This window comes from Camelus bactrianus, chromosome 1, assembly GCF_048773025.1.
Source record: "Camelus bactrianus isolate YW-2024 breed Bactrian camel chromosome 1, ASM4877302v1, whole genome shotgun sequence".
In the NCBI taxonomy this organism is placed as follows: Eukaryota; Metazoa; Chordata; class Mammalia; order Artiodactyla; family Camelidae; genus Camelus; species Camelus bactrianus.
The window spans coordinates 34,604,529-34,624,772 of NC_133539.1; the positions used below are offsets into that span (position 1 = coordinate 34,604,529).

At 36.3% G+C, this 20,244-nt stretch overlaps 1 protein-coding gene and 1 long non-coding RNA gene across 8 annotated transcripts in view; one reads left to right on the top strand and one right to left on the bottom strand.

Annotated features, from left to right (window-relative positions):
- Positions 1-15,446, top strand: part of ZNF654 (zinc finger protein 654) — an 86,394-nt gene extending 70,948 nt beyond the window's left edge. For 4 of the 5 annotated variants that reach the window (XM_045503808.2, XM_045503809.2, XM_045503812.2 and 1 more), the window contains 2 exons: positions 6,129-6,270; positions 9,406-15,446. In XM_045503808.2, coding sequence (XP_045359764.1) covers positions 6,129-6,270; positions 9,406-11,814 — 2,551 coding nt within the window. In that variant the 3' untranslated portion in view covers positions 11,815-15,446. The remainder of the gene's footprint in view (positions 1-6,128; positions 6,271-9,405) is intronic. The other variant, XM_010966447.3, reaches the window with a different exon arrangement.
- Positions 1-20,224, bottom strand: part of LOC123611699 (uncharacterized) — a 36,453-nt gene extending 16,229 nt beyond the window's left edge. For 2 of the 3 annotated variants that reach the window (XR_006718794.2, XR_006718795.2), the window contains exons 1-3: positions 19,950-20,163; positions 11,701-11,782; positions 65-224 (exon numbers count right to left, since the gene is read on the bottom strand). This is a non-coding gene — a long non-coding RNA (uncharacterized LOC123611699). Of the gene's footprint in view, positions 1-64; positions 225-11,700; positions 11,783-19,949 lie in introns of all 3 variants that reach the window. The other variant, XR_006718791.2, reaches the window with a different exon arrangement.
- Positions 20,225-20,244: the final 20 nt, after the last annotated feature.

The following is a 20,244-nucleotide window of genomic DNA, read 5'->3' on the forward strand; positions in this document are numbered from 1 at the left end:
ACATTTCCCATATACCTCCTGTCCCCACAAATGCATAGCTTCCCCCATTATCAAGATCACTTACCAGTTGGATGTGAAGGTGATCTGGCTGCGACATCTGTCACCTTGTTGATCGCCAGGGTTGATTCACCTGATCTGGCAGGTGAGGCAGGTGTCCCCTTCTTCCCTCTCTGCTCCATGTGCGTCCCTCCCGAAGCTGTTCTCAGTCGAAAAGGACAAGCATCCTGAATAGAGGAGGACTGTTCTTCTCAGTCAAGGCTATACGAGTAGCTGCGATTCCCTGCTAGAACCTCCAAACAAGCTCTTGGGATCACTCACCGGTTGTACATTTTTATTTTTTTTTTATCAAGGATGAACCTACATTGATACATCTTAGTCACCCAAAGTCCACAGTTTACCCTAGGGTTCACTCTTGGTGTTAATTATTCTATTTGGACAAATATATAAGGACATATATCCATCATTTATCATACAGAGTATTTTCATTGTCTAAAAATCCTCTGTGCCCTGCCAGTTCACCTTTCCCTTCAACTCCTGCCCCCACTTCTAGAAACCACTGATTTTTTTTTAACTATCTCCATAGTTTTGCCTTTTCCAGAATACCATATAGTTGCAATCATACAGTATTTAGCTGTTTCAGATTGGCTTCTTTCACTTAGTAATATGCACTTAAGGTTTCTCCATGTCTTTTCAGTTTGATAGCTCATTTCTTTAGTGCTGAGTAATAGTCCATTCTCTCAATGTACCAGTTTATTTATCCATTCACCTACTAAAGGACATCTTGGTTGTTGCCAGGTTTTGGCAATTATGAATAAAGCTGCTATAAACATCTGTGTGCAGGATTTTGTGTGGACATAAGTTTTCAACTCCTTTGGGTAAATACCAAGGAGCACGATTGCTGGAACATACGGTAAGATTATGTTTAGTTTTGTAAGAAACTGCCAAACTGTCTTCCAAAGTGCCTATACCAGTTTTCATTTCCACCAGCAATGTATGAGAGTTCCTGTTGCTCCATACCCTCACCAGCATTTTTTGTGTTCAGTGTTCCAGATTTTGGCCATTCTAATAGGTGTGTAGTGGTATCTCGTTTTAATTTGCATTTCCCTGATGACATATGATGTGGAACATCTTTTCATATGCTTATTTCCTATCTGTATATCTTTTTCGGTGAGGTGTCTGTTAAGGTCTTTGACCCGTTTTCTAATTGGGTTGCTTATTTGGTTGTTTTCTTATTGTTGAGTTTTAAGAGCTCTTTGTATATTGTGGATAACAGCCCTTTATCAGATGTGTTTTTTACAAATATTTTCTCCCAGTCTGTGGCTTGTCTTTTAATTCTCTTGATACTGTCTTTCACAGATAAGTTTTTAATCTTAATGAAGTCCAGCTTATTGCTGTTTTCCAGCTTATCAGCTATTTTTCTCATGGGTCATATCTTTGGTGTTATATCTACAAAAGCATCACCCATACCCAAGGTCATCTAGGTATTCTCCTATGTTATTTTCTAAGAGTTTTATAGTTTCGTATTTTCTGTTTAAGCCATGATCCATTTTGAATTAATTTTTATGAAAGGTGTAAGGTTAGTACCATTTCTTGAAAAGAGTATCTTCACTCCATTGTATCTTCACTCCACTTCACTGCCTTTGTTCCTTTGTCAAAGAACAGTTGACTATATTTATGGGTCTATTTCTAGGCTCTCTGTTCCTTCTATTGATTTGTTTGTCTGTTCTTTCACCAGTACAACACTGTCTTCATTATGTTGGCTTTAAGAGTCCATTAAGTCTTGAGGTCAGGTAGCATCAGTCCCCCAACTTAATTCTTCTTCAGTATTGTATTGGCTGTTCTGGGTCTTTTGTCTGTTCATATAAACTAGAATAAGCTTGTTGATATACATAAAATAACCTGCCGGGATTTAGATTGGGACTGAATCTGTAGATCAAGTTGTTAAGAACTCATAACTTGATAATATTGAGTATTCCTATCCATAAACATGGACTGTCTCTCCATTTATTTAGTTCTCTGATTACATTCATCAGAGTTTTGTGGTTTTCCTCATATATATCTTATACACATTTTCTTCAATTTATACCTAAGTTTTTCATTTTTGGTGTGCTAATGTAAAAGGTATTATATGACTTAATTTTTCTAAACATTTTTAAAACCACTTAAAAGTTACTAGCATCTAGTTTATCCAGCAGTCATGTAATTTAGAAAGTGATTTGAGAGTAATTTTAGTACAAATCCTTCAAGTGCTTTTAGATGAAATCATGAAAAATAATTAGAAAAGTTTCTAACAACTTCTGCCTTCCCTACCCCAGTGTACACACACACACACCCCTACTACTCCACATGTCATTAATTCTTAAGAGAAAACTAGATTTCATTTGCCTAACATCATATGAAATAATATGGGCTATAAATACTTTTTTAAATAAATGCTTTCAAATTTTAAATTCTTAAATACTTTAAACCCCCTCTCCCAGTCATTGTTTTAAGATAAACTTATTTAATATACTGTAGACTTTACAGAGTAAAGTCTTCAGATTCAGAGAGTCAAATAGCTAATTAATAGCAAACCAGAAAGCAGAGGGTCTAGAAACTAGAGGACTTATCTTCTACAGGACTATACTTTTAGATTATACTAACTTTTATTCAGAAGCCTTCCATGTAATTTGGAATTTCAAATAGGAAGGGATCAAGAGGTGGTAGTAAGACATACGCTTTTAAATAGTTTTCAGAGTATTATTTCTTGATATGTTGTTCTGAAACAGGATATAGCCATGACTGTTAAAGTGCATCTTTTCCTATGGTGATAGGAATGTTCAGCCTTGGGTATATTAAACTATTTACAGGACACCTTTAGTCTTTTCATTTTAACATACTCATAAGTAAACTGGAATCAAGTGTAAACAAACAAAAAAACCCCAGGAGAACATTTTTATTTCCTTCTTCTGTTGGCTAACCAGTTTCTACTCTTTAGGGAAGAACTCTAAAAATAGAACAGTGCCTATCTTTCCTGCTCCTGGCCGCAGTCACTTTCTAAGAATAGAAGTTGGGTGTGTGACTCCCAGTTGCCTAACTGGAAAGGAATCTTTAGCCTGCTTCTCCGTCCTTCCTTGTGAGTGGGCTGACTTCTGACCACCTGCCCTCTTATTATTCTTACTTTTATATTGCTGGGGTCCTTTTTTTTAGCTTCTAAAATTTGATTTTCAGTGTTACTTGAAGAACAGGATTTTTTCCAGCTTACAAGGTCTGTGTTATCTGTTTCATCTTGGTCTCAGCTTACTCTTTGTCTCCCCTCTCTGATGACAAAACCTGATCCATAGACCAGTTCTGCTCTGTATCAAGCAGGTGAAGCAAACTACTAATCCATTTCTCTCACCATTAATGATCATAGTAATATTATAATCATAGCTGTTTATAGTTTCTGAGTGCTTCATTTATTCCAGCAATCTTATGGGGTAGATAATATTATGCCCAAGCCATTCAGCTAGTAAATAATGAAGCCAGAGTCAAACCCGGGCAGCCTGACTCACAGCCTCTGCTGTTAAACATTACTTACTGTAAATGGGTATAGTATGAAAAATAACCTGTGCAGTAAGAGTGGCTGCAGACCTTGCTATAGGCTTCCTACAACTGAATAACTTGATGGCTGTATTGGCAGTTAACTACCTGGGAAATGTGCTGGTATAGCGAAATCAGTGCTGTGTTTTTTTTAAAGGACCCTCTGAAAAGAAAATGTAAGTTTCATTAAGCTTTCCCTTTGGTCTTCTCAATGAAGACCATCAGTGAATGATTCATTAAATACTGGTATGTATCAGACATTTCACACCTAGGTGTTTTCACTTACCTCAGTCATTTTTATGTGTAAGAAAAGTGTGGATAAAAGATAAAAGCCACACAGCTAGTAACAAAATGAAGTTGGGATTTATACTAGTCAGTTTGCAAGTGATAACATCCCATGTCTAACTAGTTTAGGGAAAAGGCAGTATTTATTGAATGGATACTAGGGTGTGACATGAGCCCAAAAATGTAGTCCTCAAAGATAACTGCAACTAGGGACACTGAAATTGCTGGGGGTTTTCAAAAGCTTCTCTGTTCAGCCAGTTGGCTTCAGTCTTCCCTGTTGCAGACCAGAAGGAATGCCAACAGTCCCCCCAGCTTCATAGTTGAGAGTTGAGAACGTTCCAGGGATTCTTACTGACTTAATTGGGGTCAGTTTCCCAACCCTGAATTAATATTTTAAGGAGAGTGAGGAGGGTCACATAGGAGACATGGCTACTGAGGTTCCAACTCTGTATTACGCCTATTCTTAGAAAACGGTGGTTCACTGTGAGCTGGGTAGTGCCATGTCAGTTGGTATGTAATGCCCTATTGAGGTGCAGGTCTCTTTTATTCCCAATCTGCTGTTCTTGCCACTACCTCCATATACAATGTGTCATTGAGAAGATTTACAACTTATTAATAGGTGGGGAAACAGGACTTATAAAACAAAGAAGTATATGAAAGGCGTGGAATTAATAAGAGAGATTAGATCTGTTCTGAAGTAGTTATCACTTTAGTTTGGGGCATTTGTAAAGGTTTTAATGAAGAAGAGGCACTTAATGTGGACTTTGAAAGATAAGCTCATATTAGATATAGAGATATATTTTCCAAGTAGAACAATCAAGAAAACAGAAAGTGAAAATAAATGAAGCACATTAACTGATACTGAGGAAACCAACCTGGAAGAATGCCCAGGATTCAGCCCATGTTTCTGTTGCTTTTAACACTTTAAGTCCTATTGAGTAAGTACTAAATCAAGGAATCTGGGAGGCTGGAAACAGTTCAGTTTAGCAACCCCTGTAGAAATACATATGAAAAATTAAAAGGCCTAAGGTGGCAGCATTGAGAAAGTATGATATAACTGCGGACAAGAATACAAAGAATGCAAAACAAACAGGTTAGAACCAACCAGGTTAGAGGAATGTTTAGTGTCAGTGACTGTGACTAGGAAAAATAATCAATTTTGCAAGGAATTAAATTTGATCTGAGTGGGTTAAAGTGATAGAAACCAATCTAAATTGAAATACCCAGGTATGGAAACTGGGGAAGAAGTCAGAGCTAGAGATTTGGGAGCATGATGTGAAACCTGGTGAGCTTTCTAAAGGAATATGTGTGCAAAAAAAAAAAAAGTGAGTGGTGCACTGAAACTTATGTACACTCACACAGCTAGTGTGAAATGGAATTTCGCTTTTACTTCCTATGTTGCCATCACTTTTTGTTTTGTGTTTTCTGTATTGTCTCTCTAAATAGACGGTGTGCACCTTCATGATGGTAGTCAAGCTGTCCTAAGATTTAATAGCTGTATGCTCTGGGCTCAAAGTACACACTCAGTAAATCACTTTTTAAAAACATTTTTTCATCAATTATTTTAATACTTTTAGATTATGATGGATTATGTAACTTTTGTGACACTTTTCAAGGAATTCTACTTCACTAAAATGTGATATCCAGATAGAACATTCATATCTTAGGATTTCCTTTGCCTCAAAACCCACTGCTCCTACCTTATTCAACTGGTAACCTTGGCCATATTTTAGAAGAGAATCTACCTGTGAAATATTTTAAATGGTCCATAGCTTATCCTTTTAAAGGTATTACATCTTAATGGAAGAGCAGATGATCTAAATGTAAAATTTCAGAATCAGTACTATATTATACTTACACTTTTAATCTGTAGTACTTTTGGTATCTTAATGGATTGAAAATGAAAAATATAAACCATTTCTTTGCTGAAAGTCTGCAATGTTGATTTCTAAATTTGCAAGTGGGTATTAATTAAAGGCCACAGTTACTTTTTAAAAATAATATCATTAATATTAGTACCCGGGGATTAGAATTTGTTTTGATCAAGTACTAAAGATGCCTTAGGTCACTGCAAAATTGCAACTTCTGATCTCTCCTTTCCCCCCAGTTTCTGTTAGTCCCAAATTGGGAGCAAAAGTAGCTTGGGGTTTAACTTAATATCCATTTACACCCACTTTGTAAACATCCCAGCCCAGGGTACTATAGAATCTGGGAAAGATAGCTGATGTCTGTATTTGAATAAACTGTATTTTTGATATTTCTCTTTTTTTTCTCATTTACAGGGAGTTGATTTTCATATGGAGTAAACTTCAGCTTAAGTCTAATCCTTCAAAACAAGTTTTTGTAGATCAATGCTACCAGCTTTTAAGAACAGCAACTAATGTGAGAGTCATATTTCCTTTCATGAAAATCATTAAAGATGAGGTAAATAGGATATATTTATCCCTTCATTTTAAATGAAATTTAAATGACAGTTCACTGAAATTTGAATCTCTTAATGATAAAATTTATTTGATTACATAATTGAAGAAAAGGAGGACTTTAAGGCCACATTCTCCATGTATTATATCCTCCCCTCACCCCAACCTCAAACTCCCAACATAGGTGCAAAGGGTGTACATAAATGAAAATAACTGAAAAAAAAGAGAAAAAAGGTCAATTTAGTGTTACATAAAGTTGACTAGGGGAATAATTAATTGCTTCCATAAGAAGCTGTTATCTCTTTTCTTACAATTAAGTCTGTCCCTTTTTATTCTAAATCCTGTTTCTACGTAGAATCTTAACTAATTTGCAAATGAACTTTGTATAACTATAGGTAATACCTGCTCAGTGTCCTAGAGAAATACAGTTCATAGTTTTTAGCCTGGTGTTTAGGTGAAAAGGAACCATGAATTCTGAGGCATTTTTGAAACCTAAGGACAAATTTTTCATGTGTTTATTTAAAATAATAGTAAAGACCCATTACCTATTTTTAAAAATAGTTCTGAAGCAAGTTTTGCCACTTGCAAGTGAATAAAAAACTACATGATTCTTACATAGACATGAAAGTGGATCCTGCAGATCCTTCTACTTTCTCTCCTCAAATATGAATAGAACTTTGACTACAAAGATAGGAAAGATAAAGCTACCCTACATTTTAGGTAGCTCTGTTTAACTGAATCGTTATGTGAGTTACTTTTAAATATATAAGGAGGCATCCACTAAATAATATTTTTTATATATTTATGTGTTTATCACATTCATTATCACGTCACTCATTAGATGTAATGACCGTGCAGTGATCATATTCTCGTGATACAAAGCAGCATTATATCAGATGGTTTTTCTGTTTTATTTCTCTTTTTTTTTGTGCTAACTGCATTAATAGCTTCATTATTAAATAGTAAAATGTCATTCAAATGCATTGTCAAAGTTTACCTCTCTCCTCACCAAAAACTGGAGGAAAAAAAACAAACTATGCTGTAGAATACTTCTTAATATTGGAAGTGCATCAGAATCACCTGTAAAACTTTTTAAGAAATAAAGATGTGTCCATCTTTTTTTAACATATGACTCTCATTTGTACCAAAAATTGAGAGGCTTTTTCATCTAGGTGAAGTTCAGCCAAGCATCACAGAGCTTTCTCATTTTCACATGTCTGGTCAACCTAAGAATACATGATAAGAGGAAAAATTCAAAGATGAAATAAGTATTTGAATTTTTTAATACACTCTACTAAAAACATTTTTATCTTATGGACTAGATCAGTCACGTGCCTCTGTGCTGTGAAAAGAGGGACAGGCAATGCTGTGTGAGTTCAGGAGGAGGCGTTACAGATAGCATATTGGAAAAGGCTTTACAGAGGAAGATGCTTTCAGCTGGGTTTTAAATGATAGATGAGGATAATATGAATATTTTTAGAGGAGTTTGTAGTTTATAGAGCTCCTTTTCCTCATTTTATTAGTTAGTTCTCACAGCTGTCCAGTGGCAGGGAAATCTGTGGACGTGTGTAGAACATGGAACTAATCAGAGTTTAGTTTTTTTGGGGTGGGGTTGCTAGAGATCCTGAAGGGACTCAATACTAGACAAAAGCTGAAACTTCACTCCACAAATAGACTGGAATTGTTAAAGGATTACAGGTAAGGAAGTATCCTGTTCCTTTTTGTGATGATCCTGATGTTCGTAAACTTCAGCAACTGGGCACATTACAATTTCATGAGGAAAGACAAAGAATGTAGATAAAACTTTGGAGAAAGAATGAATTGTTTTGAAGCAATGGATTTGAATTTGCTTTATCTGGAAAGTGTAAATAGGAATATCTAATTGTAACAGACAGAAATAAGAAATTTGAATTCAGAAAAGGATTCCAAGTTAGCAATGGTAGATTTATAGGGGAAAATTAAAGTCAGTGGAATGAATGATCTCAATCATTCTGCAGACATTTGTTCAGAGGTCACTGTATGCCATCTCCTATGCTAAACACAGGATAAACAAAAAATGGGACACTATCCCTGTGATTTGGGAATTCAAAGCCAAGCAGAAGGGGCATAGACAGTTATAAAACAGCATATATGTGCTCCTAGGAAATAAGTGTAAGTTATTTTCAGTGGAAAGAATAGGGAGTGTTTAACTGTAACCCAGGGCAGGAGCCAGAATGAATGAGAAAAACCTTCAAAGCAGAATTGATTCTCAAAGAATGAACAGGAGATGGGTAGGAATTTACCAGCTAGGGAAAGCAATGTGCAAAGTTAAGGTCTCCTTGTGGAACTGTAAGTAAGGGTTACATAGCATGTAAGAAACTGAGAGGACATGAGGCTGGCAAGGAAGTGTTCCTCTTGGTCATTTATAATATACCACATACAGGCGGTATGACACACACATACACACTTTTAAAGACATATTATTTTATCTCTTTCTATTCAAACAAACATTTAGATCATTCCAAATCACTAGAGGCGTTATTTATAATTTGAATTGAGATGGATAGACAACAAATTCCCAACTAAAAGCTGATGCAGTTATCTCTGAGTCATCAGGAAAAGTTTCAAAGCTTGAATTATTTTCAGTTAACTTCCAGTAGGTTCATTATTCTGATACCTTAATAGATTTGGAAAGTTTGTAACTGTCCTGTTCATGTGGTTCACACTTCTCCCCTTATTTGGATAAATAATATTATTTAATAAGTATTATTCTGCCACAGAATGTGAGGTTGGTGCCTTAAAACAGGGTCCTAGATTTGTAAGAAGCTTCAGTCATCATAAGTTTATGAAGCATTTTGTATTTTTAATCACCATAAGGTTGTGAAGCATTTTGTATTATGGTTAGTAGGGCTTGTCGGACTTGAGAATTAAATAAATTGGAAGCTTTTTAAAATGCTACCTTTCCAGTTATTCTCAAGTTTAAAAAGAAAGATTTATTTATATATTAAGGAGTTAAGCAAAGCTACCCATTGAAGAAAATGCACATTTGGAATATGTGTTTATTCAGCTTTAATTTCAGAGTTGTCTTTTAAAAAGATAAACTAGTAAGTGTTAATAATTTTTAAGAAGGTATTTAGTAGTAATATTTTTCTTTTCATAGGTGGAAGAAGAAGGCTTACAAATTTGTGTTGAAATATGTGGTTGTGCTCTACAATTAGACCTTCATGATGATCCCAAAACAAAATGTCTAATTTATAAAACAATTGCACATTTTTTGCCAAATGATTTGGAGATCCTCAGGATTTGTGCACTCTCAATATTTTTTCTTGAACGTTCCTTGGAAGCTTATCATACTGTTGAAGAACTTTACAAACGTCCAGATGAAGAATACAATGAAGGCACAAGTAGTGTTCAAAACCGTGTTCGTTTTGAATTACTTCCGATTTTGAAAAAGGGATTGTTTTTTGATCCTGAATTCTGGAACTTTGTAATGATTAAGAAAAACTGTGTAGCATTACTGAGTGATAAATCAGCAGTTAGATTTCTAAATGAAAGTACACTGGAAAATTCTGCAGGTAATGTGAAAAAGGCAATGGAACAGCAAAGTTTAGATGAAGGGCTTGACTCTCTTACAGATCAGAGTACTGGAGAGCTTGATCCTGACGATGTATCTGGAGTGCAACCAAAAGGTCATATTAATGCAAAGAAAAACGTTACAGCTCTTAACGCTTCCAAAGTAGATCATAACGTCCCGAGGCATCGGTGTATGTTATGTAACAAGGAATTTCTAGGTGGTCACATTGTAAGGCATGCCCAGGCTCACCAGAAAAAAGGCAGTTTTTCATGTGTAATATGTGGTCGAAAATTTAGAAACAGAGGACTTATGCAGAAGCATTTAAAAAATCACGTTAAGAAAATACAGAGACAGCAAATTGCAGCAGCTCAACAGGAGGATCAGGAAAATCCTGCTTTGGAAGAAATAAATTATTCTGATACTTTCATTTCATTTGAAAATGGGAATTCTGATAATAAGGATTTGGAAGTAGAGACCATTACTGCTTCCAGTGATGGAAACAAAGACACCATCCCTGTGCACGTGGCTGAATTCATTGAAATTCCCGTAAGTGTATCGGAAGATGTTATTGAAAACATTATTGAAAATGGCAGTCCTGATACTTCTTTAAATAGTGTTGCGGAGCCTTTACCTGCGTGTGTGGATGACTATGAGGAGGAAGAAGACGAAGAAGGTGATTATGAGGAAGATGATTATGACCTGAATCAAGACACTTCAGTACTTCATAAAATCAATGGAGCTGTGTGCCATCCAAAAGACATATATGCGACAGATCAAGAAGGAAACTTTAAGTGCCCTGCTCTTGGCTGTGTCAGGATATTTAAAAGAATTGGTTTTCTGAATAAGCACGCAAGGACTGTACACCCAACTGATTTAAATGTGCGGCAAACAGTAATGAAGTGGAGCAAAGGAAAATGCAAATTTTGTCAAAGGCAATTTGAAGACTCTCAGCATTTTATAGATCACCTTAATAGACACAGCTATCCAAATGTGTACTTTTGTTTGCATTTTAATTGCAATGAGTCATTCAAGCTGCCATTCCAACTTGCTCAGCACACAAAGAGTCACAGGATATTTCAAGCTCAGTGTAGTTTTCCAGAATGCCATGAGCTTTTTGAAGATCTTCCTCTGCTATATGAACATGAAGCTCAGCATTATTTAAGTAAAACACCAGAATCATCTGCTCAACCAAGTGAGGCAGTTCTTTGGGATGTTCTCACAGACTCAAGTTCTAATCATCAGGAAAAAGACTCATCTAGTAATGAGAAACAAACTATTAGTCTGCCAGTTTCTACTAGCAAATCAAGAAAAGATTCTACAGAACCAAAGACGTGTATAGAAAGTATGGAAAGGAAAACAGACCGTTTAGTTCAGAATGGAAATGAACATTCTGGTGACACTATTCCTGGTATAAGCTTGATAGACCAAAAGATGCCTGACATAGAGCCAAATTCTGAAAATAACTGTAGTATTAGTGATTTAGTCAATGGACACAGTGGAATAGAGCAGACACCTTTAGTTTCGTCAGATCCCGCTTTGAAAATTGATACAAATAGAATCAGGACAGAAAACGGTTCCATTTTACCCAGTGTTGTACCACAAGAACACAATATCCTGCCAGTATCTCAGGCACCTTCCAAACCAAATCTGACAAGTGAACATACTTCATATGGCTTAATTTTAACAAAGCCATATGTCAGACCATTGCCTCCCAGTTACCTTGATGAACGGTACCTTAGTATGCCAAAACGCAGAAAATTTCTGACTGATAGGGTAGATGCCTGTTCTGATCAAGATAACGTTTGTAAAAAATCAGTGAAAAGACTAAGATGTGGCAAATGCCTGACCACCTACTGTAATGCAGAAGCACTTGAGGCTCACCTTGCACAAAAGAAATGTCAGACACTCTTTGGATTTGATTCAGATGATGAAAGTAAGTCTTCTATCTTCTCAGTAGGTTTATCTGTAGAAATAGAAAATACCATAAATCTTTAGGAGGTTAAAAAACTAACATTTGTATAACACAGATAATAAAGCACTACCTCATACATTAATTCCTTTTAACCATACAACCACCATGATGTTACTATTCCTGTTTTATAGATCAAGCAACTGACATTCACAAGTCAAGTAATGTGCATAGGCCTAGGCCTATGAACTTGTGGAAGCCAGAACTTGAATGGTTTTTTCATACTTTTGGATCATGCTCTTTAACTGTATCTGAGGCTTTTCTTCATTCCAAGTTTCATGTAATAAAAGGTCTAAGACAAAGTAATTATGATGGAATTGTTTTTCATCTGCATGCTGGAATGTAAACCAAGTTGAGCCTCTATTACAAAAATAAAAATAAGAACCAGATAATAATTGAAAAACAAACTTGAACAAAAGAAGAGCTTGCCTTTCTACTAATACTAATATTCTTTCAATGAGTAAGGGTATGAACAGGAAATCTAAATTAGAATTCTAGTTGAAAGTCAATAAAATTTGAATTAACAGACGTGTTCTGTTTTACAGGTGCCTGATAAAAATGTTTCAGAAAGATCTGTCGATCAAGCAGTAGTGTGCAAAAAAGCACTACAAGAAAATGCATCATCAGTTTGCTATTTCCCTGATGGCCTTAATTTTAGAGCGGTCTTGGATTACTAAAGATAAAGACAAAGCACATTTTCTAGAATGAACTCACAGAGGAGATGTGCTGGTTTAGACTCCAAAAGGGTTATTTACAAAACTCCCAAAGTACCAGTTATCCAGAAAACCACATTTTTTAAGAAGTTGATGATTGATAGCAGCATGTTCAGTTTCGCTTATGTGAGAAACGTGTTCAACTAGACAGAATAACCAGCTATGGCCTTACAGAAAGGGAAAAACTAACCCATTCTAAAAAAAGGGGGAGGGTTGGTTTACAATAAACAACTTCAAAAGTATTCTACAAATGGGATTTGTTTTCTTGTCATGCATAATCAGATTATGTCCTCCTTCCTGGTCAAATACACTTTAAGGAACCATTTCTGTTTGGTTTATTATAATTTAGAAACTGATAGATGAAAATTAAACTTGATTTATCACCATGCTATCCATAAAAGATTGTGACTTGTTTCCAGGTGATTGATTAGATCAAAGTTCAATGAATGACATGTCAGCATTGAAAATTAAAAAATAAAACAGTACTTTGCTAATAAGCTTTAGCTCTTGACAGAATCTTTCACTTTCCATTTTTGTAATACCAATGAGTTATATTTAAAAGGCAGCAGCGTCAGTAGAAAACATACAGTCAGTAACTTGGGAGAGATGAGAGGAATCTAAGACCATTAAGGCTATCTTGGTTGAAGGAAAACACTGAATTGCAAATTAATTATTCAATGTGAATAATGGTATAAGCACACTGGGATATTTCCGTTTGTACGTAGAGTAGGGTTAGGACATTACTTGATGATTCTTAGTAAGGTCCGTTAGACATTAATGTGTTATCCAAGTACAGTCCTCTAAGAATAACTGGCTGAAAAAAACATGCAGCCGAGAATCATAAGAATTCATTGGTTTTATTCAGTTAGGAGAGTTAATTCTAAAATAAGCTGTATTACTCATGCTTTCTTATTTCTGGTAAATTTGATTTGAATAGTAATTTTTATATATAAAAGGAAATATTTACACAAACATTTGCACAGCAAGAACACAATAAGGTATGCTGATGCATTTATTTTCCTTAATGACCAGTAATTTTCCTAAGGAAGATTTTAATTTAATAAATTGTAAAACAAAAAAGTTTTTAAAAATATCCTCTCAGATGTGTTCCACTTGTACAGTCTCTAAAAGAGGATGCTTAAAGACCTCCTTTTACCTAATAGCGTGTTAATCTATAGCAGGGGTAAAATGAACAAAAATGCAAAGGCAAATTCTTTAGAAACAGAGCTATTAATATACCAAATATTCCAGTTATTCTGACACATTCTTGTTCAAAGCATATAATCTCATCAAACTCTATTATAAATTTTTTAAACATTAAAGCATCTTGAATGAAGTTACTGAGGAAGTGGGACTTTTCCTCCAGGGTAGCATCCAAACTTTATTAAAATAGGATTACTAGATCATGGCAGATCACATATTCAAACAAACCCTCCCAGTTCTATTAGTTTACTTATCACAGGCATTCACCACTATGCAGCTGATAGTCATGAATCCATTCCAATCAAATCAGGTTTTTGTTCTGTTAATGTAGCCTAAGTTAGGCTGTGGAATTTACATTTAAATAACATAAGTAAACACAACTCCTAACACAGTTTAAAATCCTTTAAGGTCAACTAAAGAAAAAAGTGTTTTCCATACTTCCTGATACTAAAAATGTAATACTGGAGTTCTATTTCAGTTCAGTCTAAAATACATCATGTAATAAGAAGTCAGTTTGGAAACTAGTTCAAAGGGACAATGAAGTTTTTTTGAAATACAATTTCTGCTTTGTACATTTTTCAGAAGTTTAAAATCACAGCTTAACATTTTATCACATCTTTAACTTTTAATTTTTTCTAAGTTGTAACTATTGACATAAATCCATGTCTACAGATTGTTATTTTCATTCATTTTGCAGTTCATACCAAGATGTTTTTAAACATAATCCACTTGTTATTTTTTTGTCTTTAATTTGAGGTTTTATTTCTACTTTGTGTTGCTAAGGGAAAACTGTTTCTGGAACTCTAAGGTCAAATGGGTTTATACATAAACCAATAAATCATAAATCAAGGAATGTTTTACGAAATTCTATCTGACCATTGTTCTAACCTCTTTATATGTGTATCAAATAATTGCCGTTGAAAGAATGTGTACATTTTCTTATGTATGCCTTATAAAACATAAATGTACATCATTTTGCTTTTATAGGGTGCATAAACTTCCAACAGTTCTAATGTGGGGTTCAGAAGATAAGGAAACTTTCTTCTTGTCCCTCAAATTCTTCTCATTTTCTTTTCTACTTCTGTTTTGAGGATGTGTTTATCTTACATGGACCAAGTTTCAATTTTTTGTTTTTAAATAAAAATTTCCTTTGAAACATTAAATATTAACTTTCTGCTGTTTCAGTAAGGTAAAAAAAAAAAAAAAAGCAAATCTGAATTTTTGCTGCTCAGATACTATGGAGAAGATAGAAAAGAACCTCCGTGGACAAGGACACTGGTACTTTGGGCTTTAGCCATATTCGTTTTTTTAAAAACACCAATTATATAATGAATAGATAACTTATAACACTGAACTTGTGATTCTTCTCAAATCACACTTGAAGGTTCAGCTGTACTCCTTTCATGTTTGGTTTAAACTGTAGTATGGATGAAAAACCTAAAAGGGATGATAGTGTTTATTTTTTAATTTATTTGGTACTGTAAAACACCTTTTCAGAATGACTAAATGCTGCATATGCATTTTGGGACTGTTAATATGTGAAAGATATTACAGATTCAGCAAGAAAGGAAATTTGTGCTTCCTTGTTGAACATTAAATTATTTTACTTTGCATTTTATAAGAGTACAAATTAAAACTGAGCCATTGAACTGCAATAAATCAACAATAGTGTCTCATTTCAAGAAATTTTTTGTACTGTACATAGATTTGTTCAATAAAACATTGTCCTTGTTGGTAATGAAGTGTTCAGTTTTATGTAGCACATTGCTTCTGAAGGAATTAGACTTAAGGTATATATTAACTAAGAAATTTCTGTTTCATAAGAGAAGGAGGTATTACAGTTAATATTACCATATTCAGATTATTGAGTGATTTTAAAAAACAGAACAATATAGTTTACACAAAATAGATATTTTTAGACATTATTTAAAGTAATGTCCATGTTCAGATGTAGGAATTACAGGTTGACAGAATGCTGGTTACTAAAGTCATTTCGAGTAAATGGTTTCAGTGTGATACAAGGCCGTCTGCAAACTTTGTAGGTGGAAGACAGACACCAGAATCACCAAAAGCAAGACAGTAAATAGACTGATCTAGACTGGTAACTCTCCAGGGATGTAAAGCCTCTGGCGGAACTTAAAACAAAAAAAGGCTGGGAAGTCACTTTGAAATAAGATGTAAATTTTGAAAATTACTTCCTACAAAAGCATTTCAATGGCAAAATGTTGAAGCTGGTTAGTGATGTGTATCTAAAAGTGAGGCCCTTGGGTGGGAGGGCTCCTACTCTTGGTTCTCTTACAAAGGAAAACCCCCTACACTGTTTGCTCTAACTTGCAACTTGAAAAAATGGGGGACAGAGTAGAAAGAGCATGTCTTTGATGCGAAAGAGCACTGGAAATGAAAGAATAATTGTGTTAATTACAGTGATGTGTACATATTATAAATGCTATGCTTTGAAGAACACCGAGAAAGTTACTGAAGCATTCTAGATCTAGAATTCTGCATCTATGATTTATGGTCATATGATCTTAGACTATTAAGTGTATTGAGGTGTTTAGATAAAATAATTGGGGTTATCTAGACTTTCCATTTTTTCTTTTCTGAAATTTGAGGAATGCTGGGAAGCAATCAAATATTAAATACACTTCCAAGATAAACAAATTAGACTGCTTTCATAACATAAGATCTAGACTGATTTCAAGAATCAGCTGCTAACAAGGCCAGAAGTTTGGGCTGTATATCAATATTTGAAATGGAGGCAATCCAGTATTACACTGAATAAAAACTAAAAATGGGAGAGAGGCTCATGCCTCATTTATGGGTACTGCACACTGGAGAAGAAATGGTTTCTGTTTTACTAAATCACTGTGTACCAGCTACTGTGTATGTATCACCTCAAATTGTTAAAACAACCCAAAGGTAGATATGAACACTGCTTTTTAGACACCAAGGCTCAGAAAGGTTAAATAACTTGACTAAAGTCACACAACTAATAGTTGGAAAGATGGGACTGAAAAAAGCCAATGTTTCCTCCTCAAACCGTGGTGCCATGCAGTTTTCCCTCCAAGTGTAGGGCATGAATGGATCTACTATACTCAAGTGGAGAGGGTTAGGCTTGCCTGAGGATCAGTGATTTCAGAGACAAAGTATGTGGTCTGGTACAGACATGGCTGGTTGATGTTTCATTCTCTCCTACCGGCAGCGATTCTTCCAGGGTGCTCCCCGGAACAGCAGAAGAGGCATTACCTGAGAACTTGTTAGAAATACTAAATTTTTGATCAGGTGCAGTGCTAATCAGTCATTTAAGAAGTCTTCCTGGTGGTTTTGATACACACCTAGGTTTGAAAACCACAGATCTAAAGAAACAAGGTTCTTCATGTTTCCCTGGAAAGTAAACTATTAAATTCATAGAGGCTTCTTAGAAACTCAGTTTCCAGGACATTTAAGAACTTCCCTATCAACAGGTACTTAAATAATTTACCACTGTTGAATGAATGGATATTTTAACAGGTCTAATGCCCCAAACCACTCTACTCTAGAAAACTTTTTTCTCACAGTATTCAGTAATCAAAACCACAAGAATGGAATCTAATGAAAACAGCTCAAAGAGGTGTGGGGACCGGTTGTATTCAAGTTCCAGCATAAGTTTTAAGGCAATTCAGCATATCCCACTGTGCTCAGACTTACACAGCAGTTAAAAGGCAGCTGGTCTTGCCTGGTGCTGAGCCCTTCCTGTTAGGATTTTTCTACATTTCTCTTTCTGCCATGGCTTCTGTACCACCCCTTGCTCTAGCCATGCTGTTTTATTCCATGCACTTTTCACTACCGCTCCCTTTCCCTGTAATTCTTTTTCATTCCTTTTACCTGTGGTTCTCTTTCCACCTCACCCCTCATTCTTCGCTTAATCTTCTTGGGCATCACCACACTCTCCACAAAGACTAATCTCTCCTAATAACTCCGGATTTCTCCACTGAAACCTACTTCTTCCAGTCTTCCTCCTTTCAGTAAACAGCAACTCCAGTTGCCCAAACCAAAACCTTGCCATCAGCCCTGACTCACTCTCATGCCCTCCACTCTCATGGACTATTGTAGTAGTCTTCTAACTGGGTTCCCTGCCTCTTCCCTTGCCCTTCATGCGGTCTGTTCTATACACCAGCAGCCAAAATGATGCAGTTTGAAAACTAGTCAGATCATGCCATTCCTCAGTTTATAATTTTCCAATGGCTTTGCAATTCATTCAATTATTCAACAAATATTTACTGCATACCTACTATGTGCCACGCTCTGAAACAGGCAATGGAAGGAAACAAAAACCTCTGGCTCAGAGAACTCACATTCTACCGGGGGCGGGAGTGGGGGGTAACAAACCTACAGTATAAGTACTAGAGAGAAAAATTAAGTGGGTAGGGAAGGTATAAGTAAGCATGGCATTGTAGGTGATGATTTTAAACAGGATGGTGATAAGAGATGATAATACCTCTTTGTTAAGTGACTGTTGAGCAAGGACCTGAATGAAATAAGGGAAAGCGAGCCATTCAGATATTTGAGGGGAGAACGTGCCAGGCAGAACAGCAAGAACAGAGACTGAGGCAAGGACCTGCATGACAAGTTTAAGGAACAAACAGCATGGGAACCACTGTGACTAGTCTGGAGTGAGAGACAGAGAATAATAGGAAATGCAGGCAGAAGGGTAAGGGATAAAAGCCAAAGTCTTTACAGTGGCCTACAAGGTTCCAGACTGTACTATCTAAGAGTATTCATTAGCCATATGTGGCTATTAAAATTTAATTAAAATTAAAATTAAAATTCAGTTCCTCAGTTGTACTAGCCACACAACAAGAGCTCTGTAGCCACATGCACTGATGGTTACCGTATTAGCCCAGACATAGAATATTTTCACCTCTTCAGCACTTTTGGACAGGTGACACTGTATCAGTGGTTCTCAACTGGAGGAATTTTGCCCCCTAGGAAGCATCTGGAGAATTGGAGACATTTTTGGTAGCCCAGCTTGGGGAGGAGGTGCTACTGGCATCTAGTGGGTATAGGCCAGGGATGCTGTGAAGCATCCTACCACGCATAGGACAGCCCCATAGCAAAGAATTATCCCACTCAAACTGTTAACAGCGCCACGGTTGAGAAATCTGCTCTCAATCAATCTTGAGTACAACTCTAAACTCACTGCTTAATGCCTCCTCTTTGCACAAGCTGCTCCAGCCTCCTTGCCTTTCCTACATGCCAAGTCCTCTGTTCTTTCCTCAGACCCTCTACTATTGCTTCTTCCTAGAACACTCTTCTGTGGTTCAGCCTCTCACTTTTTTCAAGTCTTTCCTTCAATGTCTTTCTTGACAGCCTGTACAAAATAGCAACATCCTCTACTCCAACCCTCTCCTTTTGATTTTTCTCCATAGGATTTCCAGGCATAGTACTGTCTGGATGTTTATTGTCTGTTTCCTCTCACTAGAATGCAAGCTCCAAAGGACTTGCGTTTGTTCCCAGAATAAAGAACAATGCCTAGCAAGTAGTGCTAAAAAATACATTTTTTAAAGAAATAAATGAATGAAAAAGTTGGGCATGCTTTCCATGTGGTTCCACATCAGTATTGTGAAAATTTACCTCTTTACCTGCAACACTCCCAAAACCTCCTTGAAGGAGGGTCTGGGTCATTACTCTGCATCTTCAATACCTAGCATAGTAGGCACTCAGTACTTAATGAAAAACAAAGAATTGGTATCTGTTGAGTAAATGATACCCCAAATAGTATCCACTGGTAAATTAGATTAGGCATGTTTTGTACGCCTTAAAGACTATATTTACAGTATATTTTATGACTGATATTTAGCTGTGATTTTTTTTAAGTTTGCTCAACTGGATCTGCACATGTGTATATTTCAGCTACTAACTGGCAATAATCTAAACGTTAACAAATCTAAAATATGACTAAAACAATGTTAGGAGACAATGGCAAGTTGGCAAGTGCCAACGCGTTTAGGTCTGAAGTTTCCCTCTCGTGAATGTGGGTAGCTGTCACACTAACAGTAATAATAAGAGCTAATATATTCTGGGCTCTTCTAGGAGCCAGGCACAGTTCTTCACCCCCTCCCCCGGCCCCAACAGCCCTTTGAGATGGGTACCTCTACGAGATTCATCTCCAGATAGAAAACTGGGGAACCAGAGAGCTTGCTCACTGTCACGGTTAGTAAAGAGCTGAATAAAACCCTGGCAGCCTGGCTTCCAGAGTCCCCAACCTTAAAACTGTTTCCGATACCGCTTCTCCAAAAGGCAAGCCGGCGAGGATCAGAAGAGAAGCAACAGCCGATCCCTGACTGTTGGCGAGGAAAGTCAGCTGGAGGCGGGCAGGAGAGGCGCAGGATAGGTGGATTTTTTCTTAGCTTTTCCAAGGATCATGTTAAACAGAATGAAACTATTTTAACACAGAACTATGTAACTTAAGGATCTCCAACTACAGGTGTGTCGCACTCAGAAGCGGCCGCAGAGGACGTGCGAGCGCTCCCGGGGGCGTACCCGCGGGCGGGGAGGAGG